General features: G+C 32.8%; 1 protein-coding gene across 4 annotated transcripts in view; it reads left to right on the top strand.

The window, feature by feature from the left end:
- The window catches only part of STXBP5 (syntaxin binding protein 5), a 191,881-nt gene that overhangs the window by 162,033 nt on the left and 10,176 nt on the right, over positions 1-19,672 (top strand). For all 4 annotated transcript variants that reach the window (XR_007724950.1, XM_050787300.1, XM_050787299.1 and 1 more), the window contains 3 exons: positions 2,667-3,036; positions 3,334-3,499; positions 12,724-12,835. Coding sequence is in view for 3 of the 4 variants with exons in the window: in XM_050787300.1 (XP_050643257.1) it covers positions 2,667-3,036; positions 3,334-3,499; positions 12,724-12,835 (648 nt within the window). In the remaining variant the exon portion in view is untranslated. The remainder of the gene's footprint in view (positions 1-2,666; positions 3,037-3,333; positions 3,500-12,723; positions 12,836-19,672) is intronic.

Here is a 19,672-nt window from a genome sequence, read left to right as displayed (position 1 = left end):
TTCTACTTTGAAGTGTTAGGAAAAGGTGACTTGAGAGCAAATTTTAAAAAATAGTACTAGACTTCATATATTGAAAATGAGATTGGATTTTGTCAAATGTTTGTGGAGTCTGTTAGGTCAGGAGATAACTGAGAATTCTGATTTCTGTTACTACTCATTTATGCTCATCCAGATGGAAACAACCATGATTTTGCTAATAAATCTGTCTCTTGTTGGTGCTGACTTTTACAGTTTTTGGAATTTAGAAGTTAAACTGCATTTATGATTATATTTCTGAGCCATCTTTACATTAAATAATCAGTTTGATTTATTCATTTTGCTCTATAAATGCTTGAGTATATACTGCATATCAAGTTGTTAGATTAAAGAAGACAAGTTACATAATGATATTCTTACTAATCTCAGTTCTTATTAGTAAACAAATATGCGTATAGGAATAAAATAAACTGGAAAGTTGAAAATCAAAATGTTAACAGGAGTTATCACTGGTAAGTAGGATTTGGGGTCATTTTTATTTTCACTTTTTTACTGATTTGTAGTTTCTAAATTTTCTACAGCAAACATACACCAATTTGTAATAAGAAGAAAATGTTTCCAATAAATGAAAATGAGTGAGCAGGATTATAGATAATTTACTGTTAACTACACAAAAAGTATTTAATATACTTTCCAACTTGCAATAAATCAAATTAGCTATAAAGTGAATTCAAAAATAACTTTCATATGTAAGAAGGCAACTTAGTTTCTTCTCGATGATGGGATCTTTGAGGTTTGTTTTTAATAAGATGCCTATTTAAAGATACACCAGTGACACTGATGTCAGCTGTACTGGGGCTGTGAGAAGAGAGAGGTGTTTTCAAGCTGATGGATTTCTGTGCTTAAGAGCCTAAAGTGGTCTCTACTTTGACTATTATTTTTTCTTTTCTTCAAGAGGAGGAGTCAACAGTTAACCACTACTCTACTGGGAAACGTGCTAAAGTCCCATCAACTGTAGGATAAGCATACATTTAACGATATTTTAGGCCAGTTTTTTAAAAAAAAATCCACATATTAGAACAATATATGTGCTATAAACAGTTCTCAAATTAGAATGGATAATTCAGCTGACTTCATCAAAACTTGAGAGGCTGAAGGACTCTTTGGGTGGACCAGAATAAAAAATAAGAGATCTTGAAAGAAAAACTAGCTTTAAATATGTTTTGAGATAAATAATAATTGGAACTATAAGATTATAACTGTCTTGTGTTTCGAAGTTTTCTACCAAGCTGCTTAAAATAATTAAATTATCTGCTCGCCAAACTTGGATGTAGAGTAGGGTTACTAGATTTAGCAAATAAAAATTATAGGATGCCCAGTCAAATTTTACTTTATATAACAAATACTTTAATATAAGTGTGTCGCATTTAGAATTGGACAGATATATGACATTTGGGACATACTTATACTAAAAAGTATTCATTGTTTATCTGAAATTCAAATTGAAATATGTGCTCCATTGTATTCTGCATCCTTACTATTGATAAATCGTAAATGCAAAGAGGAAAGGAAAGAATATTTTTTCTTCTAAAAAGTTTTGAGAGAACATCAGGAACTCTTTTGCTTAGAAATAAAAGAAAATAATATATGGAAAAAATATTGCAAACTATAAAACCTTATATAAATTTAAAACAAAATATGAAAAATCTTTAAGAACTGAATGCTCAGTTATCTACCCTCCCTTCCATTCTATTAATGTTATCACTTAGTTTACTCAGAAGTGAGCATAAAGCATATTTGTACATTATCAAGGATATAGGGGGAAAGGGTACCATTAATAGAAGCAAGTCAAAAAATGTAGCCCCTACATTAAGATGATAAACTGACCAAAATAATGCCTTAAGTATATCTGACAGTTGTTGTAAATCATTTAAGAGGAATTATTATTTTAGAGGTAATGGTTAGAAATGTGTAGTTTTTTTTTCATTGGTCATCTAGATCAGTACTGTCTATTAGAAAAGCAATACAAAGCCACATAATTTTAAATGTTCTAGCAGTCACATTAAAAAAGTAAAAACCGGGTGAAATTAATTTTAATAACATTTTATTTAGCCCACTGTGTCCCAAATATTATCATTTTAGCCTGTAATTATTAAAAGTGATTGAGGTATTTTACGTTGAACTTTTTGGAGTGCTAAAGTCTTCAGATGGGGCACGTGCTTGACTCTCACCATGCACTGCAGTTGTTCGCACACTTTGGACAAGGTGCATTCGCAGTGCTCTGCAGCCACATGTGGCCCCACGCTGACTGCTCCAGGTGCTGTCCACTTGCTCTCTTGCTGACTGGTAGTGCACTTGCTGGGTATAAGAGAAAATAGTTCCAAATACTCCAGCATGTCGTTTGTTTATTCATTTGAAGATCAGATACGTGTTTGCCAAATTTATCATATGTAATTAAATTGTGAGTGATCATTAGTGGCATTTATCTGTTTGGAGCATGTAAGTTGACATCTTTTTCCAGACTCATAAACATCATGCTTAAAGTCTGAATTCTGTCGATGAGTCAGTGTTCAGTTCAATATGCATTCAGCATATATTTGAGTATCTACTATATATGTCAAAGTTAGAATAAATGTGTTTACTCTGTTGATTAAAATATTTCAGTTATTTACTAGACTTCTGTATTTTAGGTACTATATTGAGGTTAAAAGGTGCAATCTTGAGAATGGCATTTCTGGATACCACAGGCTGCTTAATACCACCTGCATATGAACCCTGGAGAGAACACAATGTTCCTGAAGAAAAAGATGAAAAGGAGAAATTGAAAAAACGGCGGCCTGTCTCAGTATCCCCCTCCTCTTCTCAGGAAATTAGTGAAAACCAGTATGCAGTGATATGTTCTGAAAAGCAAGCAAAAGTAATCTCACTGCCAACCCAGAACTGTGCTTATAAGCAAAATATTACAGAGACCTCATTTGTGCTTCGTGGAGATATTGTAGCATTGAGTAACAGTATCTGCCTTGCTTGTTTCTGTGCCAATGGACATATAATGACTTTTAGGTAAGAGTTAGATATTTTTTTAAATGCAGATATAGCATTTCCTCCCTCAAACTATACTACAGAATTGTTTAAAAGAAGTGCTTTTTTTGTGTGTATAGTCTTATACTCTGAGAATTTATTTTTATTCTGTTAATAGTGAACAAGTATATGAGGAGTATAAGCCATTTTTTTATCTCCCACTCAAGTATACAAGCTAAATCATAAGAATTATGAAGTCTCTGCCATTTTTAACAAGGATAGTGTGTTCAAGACTAAAATCTACCTTATTATTAACAAGTTTTTAATTTTTTTCTCAAGTTTGCCAAGTTTAAGACCTCTATTGGATGTGTATTACTTGCCCCTTACCAATATGCGGATAGCCAGAACGTTCTGCTTTACCAACAATGGACAGGCATTATACCTTGTTTCACCTACAGAAATCCAGAGACTGACTTATAGTCAAGAGACCTGTGAAAATCTTCAGGTAATTAATAAAAATATTAACTATAATTTATTCAGAGGTAAAGTATTCTCTGAGGGCCCGTGTACTGTCTGCTCCTTATTCTCATGGAAGTATACAAGTGAGCCTGCTTGGGAAAATCCAGACTGTTGAATTAGACTTTCAGAGCACATGCTTTGAGACTCCCATGATTAAAAGTGTCTTCTTCAGACATCTGCTATAAGCAGCTTCATCTTACTATTCCATATCTGTCTTTCCAGTGATGGCAGAGGAATATGAACTGCTGCATACATTTTATACCTACTCTCTACATAGAATAAATATCTATTATACACACACACAGCCCTTTTTAAAGAAGTGTGTTAATGTGAAAATAAATGAGTCTATTTTAGGGCAAATTTTGTAATCTCATCTCCTATACTCTCTATTCACAAGGATATTTACACAGAAGAAAAAATTGTTATTTGGTAGTTTTCCTCTAGTATTTTGGTTGATCTGTTTTTGAGAGACTATATACAAATTCTTTATATACAGAATTGTGTCGTTTTTAAAGTATTTGAGTGCTGTATATGCTTCTGTGTATATTCGAAATGATCAATTTAGCTTTACCTTCTAAAGTAAAAGAGCTCTGGAAATATTGAGCTGAAATATTGATTGATATTTAATATTTAGAGGAAAGTACTATCTAGAGGAACTTTATAATGAAAGTTTTTGCAGTTAGCCCTATTTTACACATTTGCAAATTTGAATTTGTGGCTTATTATTTTTAGAACATGGGCTTTAGAGTCAAGAAGGCTGAATTCAAGTCCATCATGCTAACTATACAATTTTGTAATCATAGAAAAGTTACTTAATGACTCTAAGCATCATCTTTAAAATTAGCAGAGAAGTGGTGTCTGTGGGGATATTACAGGGATTAAAGGAGGCAGTGCATGTACTGTGCTTAGCATAGTGCCCCGGTACAAACGGTGCTTAATAATGTCAGGTGTTGTCCTCATTGTGTTATTATTTCAGTAAGCTATACTGTACTGGAAACCTAGTCCTGAGTAATATTGTAAACTTTGAGAGTAAAACAAAATTATATATCTGACATTTTAGATTTAAATTCCCATTTATGTTTGAGTGAAAGTTATTTTTCAAAGATTCCTAAGTTTCTGAAGTAAAATTTTGTTTTCTGTTGGAAGGATAAACCTTAAAATTTTCCTTTTAGCATTTCCTTTCACTAGCAAAATGTTATGTTAAGAAATAATATGGACAATTGAATATTAATTCATTTCCATCTGAAATGTGGTCCTAATTCAAGTACTCAAAAATCTAAACTTCATCACTTTTCTGGGATCAATTTATTCTATCCTTTAGTTGGTGTTTTCTTTAATTATTCTTAAATTAATAGCAGCCATAGTTTACTTATTTATGTTTAAATGAAATAGTCTTTTAGTAGTAAACTGTATTTTAAACTATCTGCTGTGTGCCTTCATGATACAGAGATAAACAAAAAATGGACTATCTTAAAGGGATTTGTGATAAAATGTTTTCTTTGGGCAATATTGACATGTTGTTTACCTCTGTATTTTTAGTAGCCAGAAATAATGCCTTGGTAAAAACCTGTTGAAGACTATGATGAACTTGATAAACACTATACCTTGGTTCCCTGAGTACCCTTTTACATTGTGCATTCCTTTAACTTTAGCCAAAAATAAAGAAGATGGCTACAAACATTTATGGAGTTTCCAGCCAAGATGGAATAATAGGAACCAGATTAACCCTCCTTCCTGAAACAACCTAAAAAAAACCAGACAGAACTCATGAAACAATGGTTTTCAAATTACTGGGCATCAGGCAATGAAGGAAAGTAATTTCTGACATAGGAAACAAAGAAGGTGTCCCAGCTTTAATGCTTTAATAGAGTTTTCAGAGCATGGCACAGGGCGAAGGTACTGAGTTAAAGCCTGGCAGACTTCCCGAGTTGAAGAGTCAGGAATAAGAGTTTGGGGACACCAGGTAAATTCGAGAGAAAAGAGCTACAAAGAGAAAGAACCCTGGAGATGTGCAGAGTCCCCCTGAATATACCATACGTGCTATTCAGCACGTACATGTGACTAAGCTTTCAGAGCAGAAAAAGAACCATCTGAAAGGAATAGAGGATTTGTAGAAACCGTTCCAGGAACGTGCTTGTTCCCAACAACCAGACTGGAGAAACCCACAATTTGTGTGGATATTAGTTTCCTGAGGCCACAAACTTGGTGGCTAAAACCAGTAGAAAATTACTTGCTCATACTTGTAGAAGCCAGAAGTCCAAAATCAGTTTTACTGAGGCAAAATCAATGTGCTAGTAGGGTCTTACTCCCTCCAGAGGCTCTAGAAGATAATTTTTTATTGCCCCTCCTTGTTTCTAGCAGCTGCGGTGTTCCTTGACATTGGGCCACATCACTGGAATCTCTGCCTTTATGGCTGCATTACCTCCTCTTCTGTGTTTCAAATCTTTCTCTCCCTCTGTCTCTTAAAAAGACACTTGTAATTGGATTATAACCCATTCAGTAGTCCAGAATAATTTCCCCAGAGCAAGATACTTAATCACATCTGCATAGACTCCTTTTCCTTGCCAGGCAATATTTGTCGGTCCAGAAATTCGGACCTTATATCCTTGGATGGTCCATTATCAGCCACTACTCCAGACATGCCTAACAAATCGCAAAAGCTACACTCAAAAGGATGAAAATGTTTTCTGTCAGAATGAAATTCAAGAAAACTTAAAGGAAGTAAAAACTATTTAGCACACAATGAGGTAAAAATCGCAACGTCTGGTATCCAGTGAGTTACCAGGCATGCAAAGAGACAGAAAACCATGACCCATCACGAGGAGAACAATCAACAGAAACCAAACCAGAACTGACATGCATACCAGAATTGGCACACAGAAGGAGATTAAAACAGTTATAACTGCATTCCGTATGTTCAAAAAGTTAGAAACATGAAAGATACAAAAATAAAATCAACTTCTAAAGATGAGAAACTATAGTATTTGAGGTGAAAAATATGCTAAATGGCATTAACAGCAGATTTCACATTGCAGAAGAAAAGACGTGAACTTGAAAGCCTAACGACAGAAAAATAACAGTGTTTGAACTTGGCAAACTTACAGCACTAAAACACCTCTATTAGAAAAGAAGGAAGTCTCAATGCAATGATGTCAACTTTCACTTTAAAAAACTGAGAAAAGCAAATTAAACACAAAGTAAACACAAGAAAACAAAAAATAAACATTCAAGTGGAAAACAAAGAAACAATAGAAAAATATCAATGAAACCAAAAACATCAATGAAACCAAAACCAATAAAATTAATCTCAAGCCATAGGAAGAAAGAAGTTACAAATTATTAATATCAGTAATAAGAGAAGTCTCATTACTATATATTCTGTAGATATGAAATAGATAAAAAGGAAATATTATTAACAAGTTTATGCCAAAAATATTCAAAACCTTAGATGAAATTTCTTGAAAGACAAATTACCAAGCCTCACTGAAGAAAAAATAGATAACCGAAATAGTCCTGTATCTATTAAATAAATTGAAATTGAGGTTAGAAACCTTGGACCAAGAAATTACCAGGCCTAGATGGCTTCAATGATGAGCTCTATCAACGTTTCAGGAAGAAATAATATCAGTTCACAAACTTTTTCAAAAATGGAATTAGGATTGCTTCCCAGCTTATTCTATAAAGGAAGCATTAACCTGATACCAAAATTAGACCAAGTCATTATAAGAAAAGAAAACTACGTATAAACCAATATCTCTCACAAATATAAAAGCAAAATTTGTAAAAAAAAAAAAAAAAAAAAAAGTTTTGCAAATTGAATTTAGCAATATATCAAAGGGATAATACATTATGACCAGGTGAGACCTATCCCGGGAAAGTAGGATTGACCTAACATTTGAAAATCAGTCACTGTGATCCATCTTATTAAAAAGCTTAAAAAAAGAAAAAGAGCAGGTGGCAAAATCTAACAAATATTCCTGATTTTTAAAAATCTCTACAAACAAGGAATAGAAGAAAACTTAACATGTAAGAAAAACCCACATCTCAAATAATATTAGTGAATGAAATACTAATTCTTTCTTCCTGAAATCAGCAATTACAGAAGAATGTTCACTCTCACCACTTACATTCAGTATTGTAATTAAGGTTTTAACCGGTGCACTCAGGCAAGGAAAAGAAAAGGAAAAGGACTGTCTTTATTCACAATGACATGATCATCAGTATAGGAAATCTAATAAAATCTACCATAAAGGTTACTAGAATTACTCAGTATGTTTAGCAAGGGTGTAGGATATGAGATAAATATATAAAAATAATTTTATTTCTATATGTTAGTAGTGAACATTTGGAAATTGATATTTTAAAAACCATACCATCTATAATAGCAAAACTATGAAATACTTTGGGATAAATCTAACAGAAAATGAAAGATCTCTACACTGAAAAACTATAAAATATTAATAAAAGAAATTTTTTAAAATTAAAAAATTTTTTTAGAAATTTTTGTAGGAATTGACAAGTTTATCCTAAAATTCATACATAAATGCAAGAGAACTAAAATACACCAAACAGCTCTGAAAAAAATGGAAGGCCTAACACAACCTTATTTCAATAATTATTATAAAGCTGCAGTAATCAGTAGAGAATGGTATTTTTGGCATCAAGATGAATGGATCAGAATAGAATATCCAGAAATAAACATATACATGGACAACTGATTTTTTTAAAGAAGGCACAAGGCAATGCAGTGGAGAAAGAATTGCCCTTTCAACAAGTAATGCTGGAACTATTGGATATTAAAATGCAAAAAAAATAAGCTTTGATCCACTCTTCACACCATAAACCAAAATTTATTGAAAATGTATTATGGACCTACATGGAAACCCCAAAATTACAAGACTTCTAGAAAGAGATGTGAGAAAACATCTCTGACCTTATTTTAGGAAAAGATTTCTTAGCTGTGACACCAAAAGCACCATCCATAAAAGAACAAATTGATAACTTCAACAAAACTTCAACTTTCTGCTCTTCAAAAGACGCTTTTGAAAATGAAAAGACAGCTTATAGATGGGAAGAAAATCTGGGCAAAACATATATCTAATAAAGGACTTGTCTTTAAAATATGTGAATGACCCTTAAAACTCAGAAGAAGGATGAGAAACAACTCAATAAAAACATAGCCAGAATATTCAAAAAGAAAGCTCACCATGAAAATAATGCTCAACATTATTTATCATTAGAGAACTGCACATTAAAACCACAGTGAGATACCATTAAACACCTATGAGAGTGGTTGAGATTAAAAAGAATACCATGCCAAGTTTTGGCAAGGATATAGACGATCTAGAACTCCATACAATGCTGATGGGAACATAAAAAAGTGTAACCACTTTGGAAAACAGTTTAGGAGGTTTTTTTTTAAAGTTAACATTCATGAGCCAAGGACCCAGCCATTTTATTCATAGTTTTTTTTATTATTATTAAAAGGAAATGTATATTCATAACCGCTTTATTTGTAATAGCCAAAAACTGGAAACCACCCAAATGTCCTCAACAGATGAATGGAAAAACAAATTGCATTTTATCGTACAGTAGAATTCTAGTCAGCAATACAAAGGAGTGAACGATACAATCAGCAGCGTCAATGAATCTCAGAATAATTATGCTTAATGAAAGGAGCCAAGAAAAAGAGTACATGTTGTTCTATTTATATAAAAACTCAAGAAATAATAGTGATAGAAAGCAGATCAGCAGTAACTTGGATATGGGGGGTAAAGAAGGAATTAGAGAAGGTCTTACAAAGGAGCAGAAGAAAACCTGGGAGTGATGGATATATTCACAGTGTTGATTGTGGTGGTGGTTTCATGCATATATGCATATATCGAAACTCACCAAATTGTACATGTCCAATATCTGCCAGTTTTTGTATGTCAATTATACTTCAGTAAAGCTGTTTAAAAGATTATGGATTCAGGACTTTTAATTGTCTTTGACGGGCAATTAGTCAATGGTATGTTTATAGATTGAAATACTTAAATTCTTTTTACAGCATTATTTTTAACTATACCATAGTGAAAAACACAAAGATAATTTACAATAAACTATTTTTTTCAAATGGACTATTTATATTCATTTGTGAACCCTAACCAAAATTTACTGTAATCATAGAGTTGGAACATACCAATTAATTCAGTTTAAAGCAACTAAGTAAGTAACTTTACTTTGGTAAGCACCTCAGGATTATAATTTATTAACAAAACCCCAAGTAATCACTGTAAACAACTGATGTCAGTTGAACTGCTTAGCTTCTCATATATATTGTGTAGGTTCAGTATGAAGTTTATTGCTGTGTGCTTATCCTGGAGATATTTATTTTTTCAGACTCAATACTCTTACAATATAAAGTTTTCTTAAAATGATTAAAATCAGTGATTATTTGATGCACTATACAGGACTTTGTAGTGGCATTCAATGTGTGGATAACGAAAGCCCATACATTGACCCATTCATGAAATTAGTCCTAAATAATACCATTCTAACCTTGTTAGCTCACATGCAAAACAAATGATATGCAAGAGTCTAAAATCGGACAAGTATATTTATTTCTGAATATTTATATTTTAGAAGAGTAATTAAGTCCAATGTCTTGTTTCAGAAATCCTGTCTACTGTGAATAGATGTAGCAAGATCACAGAAATTACAAATCTGTTTTAGATTTCACCAACATTTACTAGCATTAACATGAATCATTCTGAATAGTAGATTTACTTATAATCAAAATCCTTATTTAAATAGAAGTGAAAAAAATACCTATACATATTATTTTATGTACTTCCCAAAACCTTTATACTAAGACTGCAGATAATCTAGACTCTAAGAAACACTGAATTTTCAACTCCCTTTAAAGATGTCTGTTCATAATATTAACCTGTGGATAAATGACTTGGGTATTTTCTAATTGGTTTCATCTCTATGTGATCTTTCTACTTCTGTACATATACTATTGATGTCTACTCCTGGCACTTTATATGCTCATTATCTTTAATGCTAATAATATTCCTGAGAGGCAGTTATCATTATCTCCCCCTTTTAAAGTTGAAGAAGCCATTTCTTTGACAGACTAATTTGACTAAGAGTCTTCTGCTAGTAAAAGGCAGAAATTGAGAATCAAATCCACATCCATCTGGTTCCAAAGTTTGTAATCATTCTACTTCAGAGAATATAATGAGTTTAATCTAGTGTTTTTATATTTCTTACTTTACCTTTGTAAAATTGTAAGCTCATTAAACACCAAATAAGAAGTACAAACCATAATTCTAAAATGAGGTAAAATTTTTTTAAAAGCATGCCTTTAAACTATCACTGTTTTTATGTCATATTCTTCTTTTGATTAAGCATGAGACACCCAAATGATAGCTATGTTGCTGTTATTGATTTTTTTTGCATTATAACGATTTAATACATATAGTTTAAATTAGAATCTGTGAAATATAGTTTTTAAAAGATTTAAAATATGCCTAAAATTTCCTTTGTTATAGAGTTTTAATATAAATTTCAATATAATAATAGATATCAGTATATTCTATAGTGGGTTTTAACAAGTTTGATTTATTGAATTCAGAAAGTGTTTTATTCTAGGTTTACTACACTTTATAGAAATCCAGAGGAAAGAAAATAAAAACGTGAGGACTTCAGTCCACTTCAGCCTTATAAATAAAACTGTTGTGTAGTGTTAATAGTTATCTCCTCCCATTTGCAATCTGGGTGGAGGGATAACATTAATATGGATATGTCTAAAAGAAAACCTAAACATCCTTTACCAGCCTTCTTAGCCCAGCCCTAAGGAAAAAACCATGAAAAATACATACTTTTATTCCAACTATAATGATGTAATAATACCAGAGTATAGCAGAACTCCTATATAAATGTTGCTACCATCCTTTTCTGCCCATGCTGGAGTGCAGTGGCGCAATCTTGGCACACTGCAACCTCCGCCTCCCAGGTTCAAGCGATTCTCCTGCCTCAGCCTCCTAAGTAGCTGGGATTACAGACACACGCTGCCACACCCTACTTATTTTTGTATGCTTAGTAGAGACAGTCTTTCACCATGTTGGTCAGGCTGGTCTCGAACTCCTGACCTTGTGATCCGCCCACCTCGGCCTCCCAACGTGCTGGGATTACATGTGTGAGCCACCGCACCCTGCCGCTACCATCCTTTTCTTAGAAAAATCTTCTTTCCTCTTTATGTATTGTCAACAAAACCGGTAACATGTCAGCAATCTTACTTTTCTTCTGACTTTTACCATTTCTGTGCTCTGAAAAATAGTGACAGTAATTTCAGAAAAATCTGATGACGTACAAGGAAGAGTTCCCATCTCTCTGCCAGATTTCTGAAATTTCAGGTGTATGTTGGCATAATTCTCTTCCTAGCATGTGTTTATGAGAGAAAAAGTTGGTGTCTAAATTACAAATTTTCTGACTCAGCTAAAGGTTATAATTCCAAAACTATATATCATCATTATTACACTGGACTTTTATACTTGCTATTAAAAAGTCTTTCTGGCGGGGCATGTTGGCTCACGCTTGTACAGCACTTTGAGAGGCCAAGGCGAGTGGATCACTTGAGGCCAGGAGTTCAAGACCAGCCTGGCCAACATGGCGCAAAACCTGACTCTACAAAATACAATAATTACCAAGGCATGGTGGCGTGTGCCTGCAATCCCAGCTACTCAATGGCTGAGGCACAAGAATCACTTGAACCCCAGAGGCAGAAGCTGCAAGTGAGCCAAGATCGTTCCACTGCACTCCAGCCTGAGTGACAGAGTGAGACTGTCTCAAAAAAAAAAAAGTCTTTCTAATGTAATTATTAATCCTATTATCAATTCATACGAGTTATATGAAAATGTCATCTTAAAGATTAGAATCTCCTGACACTCTTAAGCAAAAATACTGTTTGCCTCAAATGCAAACAAAGAAAGTGATCTAGTGAAAGGGGCAAGCAGCAAATAAGTCATATTTTAGTTTTAGAAACTTGGTGTTGGAATAAATCAGCATGTTCTGTATCCGATCATAGGACGTGTGCTCATTAATAGTGAATCTCAACAGGTAATGTTCTAAGCTTAAGTTAAAAGAGTTTACAGTGATACTTTTGTTAATTATAGTTCAGATTCCCTGAAATTTTAACAGTTACAATTTGTTTTAATTTTAAAGGAAATGTTGGGTGAACTCTTCACTCCTGTAGAAACACCTGAAGCACCAAACAGGGGATTCTTTAAAGGCTTATTTGGAGGTGGTGCACAGTCTCTTGACAGAGAAGAATTATGTAAGTTGATTTATTTAATTCGGATAATATATCTATAAAACAGAAACAAGCCATACGAATTTTTTATACCTGTAAATTATGTGCACTTTTTTCTCTTTGTCACAATTACTATTTCCACGTTTTAACAAAATACATAAAATTATTTTCTGTTATTCTATCCCAAATCAGGGAAATATTTTACTCAAGGAACCAAAATCAGAACAACTTCCGATACTAAAAAGTAATATTCACAACTTTAAGTAAATAATTTAGAAAGTACTTACTTTATTTTCATTAAATGCGATGTTGTTTTAATGCTATGATTTTCTTTAACTGATAACCTTAACTTTGAAAAGTTTTTACTTTAACATTTAATCTATCTTTCAAAACCTCTAAAAACTATTCTAGTTCATTTAACCTTCGTAATAAAAGAAACCTTCTGGGTCATTTAGTACCTTCCACGTAGTTGATACAAGTAAACAGTTTGTCCTTGAATGAACTAATGAATCAGTGAATGCTTGACCTTTCTTATAAACGGCAGCTATTATCTATCCTTTGAGTTTTTTTCTTTTTTGCTAAAATATTTAGAATTGTTGTTTCATGTTTGTTTGACTAATTAGAAAAACTGTAACATTAAATAGCAGTAAGTAGCAGTGCAATGAATTTTTTTTTAACTTACCCAGAAGATTGCTCTATAGTTTTATTTCAGCTTTAAAAATGAAGACTGCTTAAGTCAGTGGGGACTGATAATTTGGAATAAAATTCTTACTGAGGAAAATTTATAAAGTTATATAAGACTTAGAAAACGTATTTCTAAAATTTGTTAAAAACATCAAGGAAGTAATCGTACAGTAAGGAATTTTCAAGAACAGTATCCATGGGGAAAGAAGCCCAGAGCAGAGAGCCTGGCAACTTGGGGCACTTTGACTCTGCAGTGCTTTGCTAATGAGGCTGAGGTACTAAGCTGTGCTAGGGCTAGCAAGATGGGCTCCCCAGCCTGGCAAGAGTAGGGACCCTGAAATAACTCCTGCTATTTGCAAAGACACCAAAGGACTATGAGAGTAAGGGTGAACTGCGAATAAACTGCCCACGTCCACCTGCCACGTACACACACATGACTTTAAGCTCAGCTTCAAATATCTGGGTGGCCTGTGACATCTTCAGTGTTAATTGTTAATTAAGATTTTTCCAGACTGCTAGAGTCCCTAGCTCCTGGCAGAAGCAAATGAAAAAAATGATCTCAAAAAGAATACAGTGTATTCCGAGTCCTCGAATTATCTCTGCAAATAATTTTTCAAGTATGTAGTCATAGATAACCAGGAACATAGATGACCAGAAACCAGTCACAGATAACCAGGAACACTAGGAGTCAACAGCATGATTAATAAAACAGAAAAGGCAGAAGGATAGGCACTTCACATGTTGGAATTTTCAGACACAGACTATAAAATAATTATTCGTAGTTATTGTGTTTAAGAGGATAAATATCATGCCTGAACATTGTTTCAGGTAACTGAAAACTGTAAAAGTCAATAGCAGTAGATGTGAAAAAACCCAGAATGAAATTCTAGACCTGAAATATTCAAAAACTAAAATTAAAAATCCAATAGATAGGCTTAACTACAAATTAGACAAAAGTGAAGAAAGAATTATGTAACTTAAAGATAGGTTAGGAGAAATCATCCAAAATACAGGACAAAGAAACAAACAAAATAAAACATGTAGGAGAGGATTAAAAAATGAAGTTGCTATGAGAAGATTTAACATATGTTTAGACCTTCTCAAGAAGGAAATAGGACTGCAAAGAAGAATATATATATATATATATATATATGAATGAAATAAGTCAGAAAACTTTTTAGAATTGATACATGATAGGGATCCACAAATTCGAGAAGCCTAATTAATTCCAGTGATGTTGTTAAAAATTTTCAATTAGCTAATCTCATTAAAATATAGTACACCAGAGACCAAGAGAAAATCTTTAATGTAGCTAGAGAAAAATTATAGATATTTTTTAACAAATAGAGACTGATACATGACTTCTCAACAGCCAAAGATAGTAAGATGATCCTCTGTATATTGACAGAAAATTATATTGATTCTATTTAATCCATAATTCTATACACAAAAATTCTTTAAGAATGAGACATTTTTAGACAAATAAGTAAACCTCGCCGTCACACTAAAGGGAGTTCTAAAGGGTACACATCAGATAAAAGGAAAATAATCTTGGATGGGATGTCAGAGACACACAGTGATTTGGAACGAAAGTGATATGTGCATAAATATAATTAATATAATCTTTATAAACTGCAAAATAAAGGTGTATGGCATATGTATGTATACACACATACACAAACAACAACATGGCCCAAAAATATGTCATAACATTAAGGAGTTTAGAAAGAGTAAATGGATTTAAGGTGATCTGAGATTCTTGAATTTTTTGGGAAACTTGTAAAAAGTGTTCATTGGTATTGATAAGTTAAGGATGCATGTAATTTATAGGATAACCTGTAAAACTTAGAAAAATAGAACATAACTTCCAGATGAATAGCAGATAAATCACAGTCATTCTAAAACAAAGCAAAAAAAGAGAATACAAAACAGGTGGGATAAACATAGTACCTAAAGCATGGTAGGTTTAACTTAAATATAAATAATGGTAGTAAATGTAGGCAGAATAAATGTTTCAGCTAAAAGACAAAAATTTTTAGACTAAATTTGAAAAGAAAAGAAAGCTGGTGCCGAGGCTCATACCTGCAATCCTGGCACTTTGGAAAGCTTAGCCGGGAGGGTTGCTTGAGACCAGGAGTTTGAGACCAGCCTGGACAACATAACAAGCCCCTGTCTCTACAAAAAATTTAAAAATTTAGTGGTGGTATGCACCTGTAGACCCACTTACTCATGAAGCTGAGGCAGGAGGATCACTTGAGCCCAGGAGTTTGAGGCTATAATGAGCCGTGATCACACTACTGTTGTCCCAGCCTGAGTGACAGGGCAAGAGCCTGTCTCTAAAAATACATTAATTAATTAATTAAATAGAAAGAAATGTACATTGTTTATGGGGACACATATAAAACATAAGGTCACAAAAAGGTTGAAATTTAAAAATATGGAAAAGCATAAACACAAATGAAGAATCAGCTGGTATAACTGTATTAATATAAGAAAAATTAGACATTAAGGCATTTGAATACACCTACTATTTTGACTTCAAAATATATAAAAACAAATATTGACATAACTAATAGAAGAAACAGTTTCTCAATCATCGTAAGAAGTTCTAAATATAGATTTAATAACAAACAGTTATATCAATTAATAAATCTCAGAGAATTAAAATAACTTCAGTGTATACAATTTGATCACAGTGCAATTATGCTTGTAATCAATAACAAAGTTTAAATCCTCATGTTTGAAAACAAAGAAATATACTTTGGATAACCCTTGTGTCAATGAATTTATGACCATTGGTATGTAACTGAAGTAATAATTAAGAGTGAAAATTTTAATCTTAAATACATATTAGTATTTGAAAAAGAAAACGTGAAAATGAACTCAGCATTCATCTCAAAAAGTTAGAAAAACAGCAAAATAAACCAAATAAAAAAGATTACGGTATTAATGAAATAGTAAAATGCAATACAAAAATTAGCAAAGCTGTCTTAGTTAAGGCTGCTATGTCAACATACCATAGACTGGATGGCTTTTGAACAACAGAAGCTTATTTCTTACAGCTCTGGAGGTTGGAAGTTTGAGACCAAGGTGCCAGCAGGATTGAGTTGTTTGGGGGCCCTATTCCTGGCTTGCAGACAGCCTTCTGGCTGCATTCTCACCTGGGGGAAAGAGAGCAAGCTACCTCTCTGGCCTCTTTTTAAGGGCTTTAATCCCATTGATGAGGACAGTACCCTTATTACCTCCCAGAGGTCCCATTCTGACATTACGTTAGGGAAGGATTTCAACATATGACTGGGTGGGGAGGGGGCACAACTGTTCAGTGCATAACAAAAGCCGAAGTTGATTCTCTGAGAGTCTAATAAAAATGATAAACCTCTTGTGAAACCGAGCACAAAAAAAGAAATGCATAAGAAGATGCTATTAGGAAAAAAAAAAAAAAAAGAAATGACACTGAAGTTAAAAATAAGAGAATGTAATGTGTAACTTTATTTTTCATGGAATTGTATAAATTACAACAACGAAAATGGACAAAAAGATAAAAACCCTAATAGTACTATAACTATCAGACATTGAAACCATCATTTTAAACCTTTCTACAAGTAAACTTCTGGTACAAATTGGACTTCACTAATACTTCTCCCAAATATTTAGGGAAAAAATAACTTAACTCTCACACAAACTTCCAAAAGATAGGAAAAAATAGGTACACTCATCAGCTCATTTTATGAGGCTAACACAACCTTGATACCAAAAACCAGAATAGTATTAGAAAGGAAAAAACAAAGGCAAAAATCATTTATAGATAGAAAATTTGAAATAAAATATTAAGATAGCAAATAATATGTAATGAAGATAATATACCAAGACCAAGTTTGGTTTATACCAGGAATTCAAAGTTGATTTGTCATTTAAAATTTCAGTAGCAATTCCTGATAGAGACTCCTAGAAACTAAATTGCAAATATCACTCTTAATGTAGGAATATTAAATATTAAAAACTTTCCCTTTGAAATTAGGAATGACACATAATGCCCACTATTAACACATACATTCAGCATTCTTTTCAAGTCCCTAGAGGGTGTGGAAAGGGAAGAAAAAATGAAGTACTATAATAGAAAACAGAAAACAAAACAGTCATTTGCAAATGATTGATATGATGACATATTTAGAAGAACCAAAAGAATCTATAGCTAAATTATTAGAAATAACAGAGGTTACCAAACTTACTAGATGTAATCATATACAAAAATAAAATTTAATTTATATTAACAATCATAAAAGATGAAATGTTTAAAATTACTCTTTGTATTAGTTTTCTGTTGCTGCTATAACAAATTACCACAAAATTACTAGCTTAAAAGAACCCAAATGTATTATCTTACAATTCCATAGGTTAGAAATCAACACAGGTCTTATGGGTGTTCCCAGGGCTGTGTTTCTTGTTTGAGGTTTCAGGGGAGAATGCATTTCCTTGCCTTTTTTAGCTTCTAGAGACCATCCACTTTCCTTGGCTTCTGGTCCCATTGTCAGTATTCAAGGCCAACAACCTTGCATATCTCTATTTTTCTGAAAGCCACATCTCTTTCTGCCCACAACAGAAAAAAAAAAAAACCTCTTTGCTTTTAAGGACCCATGTGATTAGGTTAGGCTCACCTAGATAATGCAAGATGAACTCTATGTCTGGGTCCTTAGTCATATCTGCATGGCATAATCACAGGTTCCAGGGATTAGAATGTAGCCATCTGTGGGGGAAGGGAGACATTACTCTGCCTGTCACCCATAGTGTTTCTTTTAATTCAGTACTTAGAAATAAATCTTAACAGAACATGTTCAGAATCTCCATGGGAAAAATAGAAAATTAGAAAACTTTGTTGAGAGAAGTTAAAGATTCAAACAAATGAATGAGTATACCATGTTCATGGAATGGAAGATTCAATAAAAGATACCAATGCTCTCAAAACTGGTGTGTGTATGTATATATACACATATACAGTTAATGCAGTTCTAATCAAAATCCTTCCAAAAATGTATATCTAATTATCTCAAAACTGATGTGTGTATGTATATATACACATATACAGTTAATGCAGTTCTAATCAAAATCCTTCCAAAAATGTATAGCTAGTTATAAGTTTTATATGCATATTCAAAGAGCTCTTACCACTTCTATTTTACATAGGAAAGGAGGCTCTACCCAGGGAAATTGGGCAAGAAAAGCAAGTAAGAGGCATGCAAATTGGAATGGAAGAAGTAAAACTGTCTCTATTTGCAGATGTAATCTTATCTATAGAAAATCCTAAGGAATCCACACAAAAATAATTATAGCTAATAAACAGTTTCAGCAAGGTTGCAGGATACAAGATCAATATAGAAAATGAATTGCATTTCTATACACAAGCAATGACTAATTCATAAATGAAATTAACAGTTTCGTTTATAGTAGTATCAAAAAGATAAACCAGTTAGAAATAATTTAACCAAAGAAGTATAAGACATATGCAGTAAAAACTTCAAAATATCATTTTGAGAAACCAAGATGTAAGTCAGTGGACCAACATCTCACGTTCATGAATTAGAAGACTTAACATTGTTAAGATGGCAGTATCCACAAATTGATCTACACATTTAGCACAATTCCTATCAAAATCATAACTTTTTTTTTCAGAAAGCAATAAGCTGTTCTTAAAATTCAAATGAAAATTCAAAGAATTCAAAATAGCCACACACACACACACACACACACACACACAAATATTGAAAAAGAAAAATGCTGAAGGGACTAAAACATTCTATTTTCAAAACTTACTACAAAGCTATAGTCATCAAGACAGTGTGGTACTGCCATAAAGATAAATAAAGTTGAGAGTCCAGAAATAAGCTCATACATTTATGGTCAATTGATTTTTTAAAAGGATGCCAAGAAAATTATGTGGCCAAAGAATGGTCTTTTCAATAAGTGATGTTGGAATAACTAGATAGTCACCTGCAAAAAAAAAAAAACAAAACAAAAAAAACGATGTTGGGCCCCAGCTTCACGCCACACACAAAAATTAACTCAAAATGGCTCAAAGATCTCAATATAAGAGCTAAAACTGTAAGTCTTAGAAGAAAACAGGTATAAATTTGCATAACCATGGATTAGGCAGTGGTTTCTAAGATATGACACCTAAATCAC

The sequence above is a fragment of the Macaca thibetana genome, chromosome 4 (assembly GCF_024542745.1).
Source record: "Macaca thibetana thibetana isolate TM-01 chromosome 4, ASM2454274v1, whole genome shotgun sequence".
NCBI classification, from domain to species: Eukaryota; Metazoa; Chordata; class Mammalia; order Primates; family Cercopithecidae; genus Macaca; species Macaca thibetana.
The sequence above is the reverse complement of the archived record's forward strand: the minus strand, read 5'-3'. Positions and strand labels throughout refer to the sequence as shown.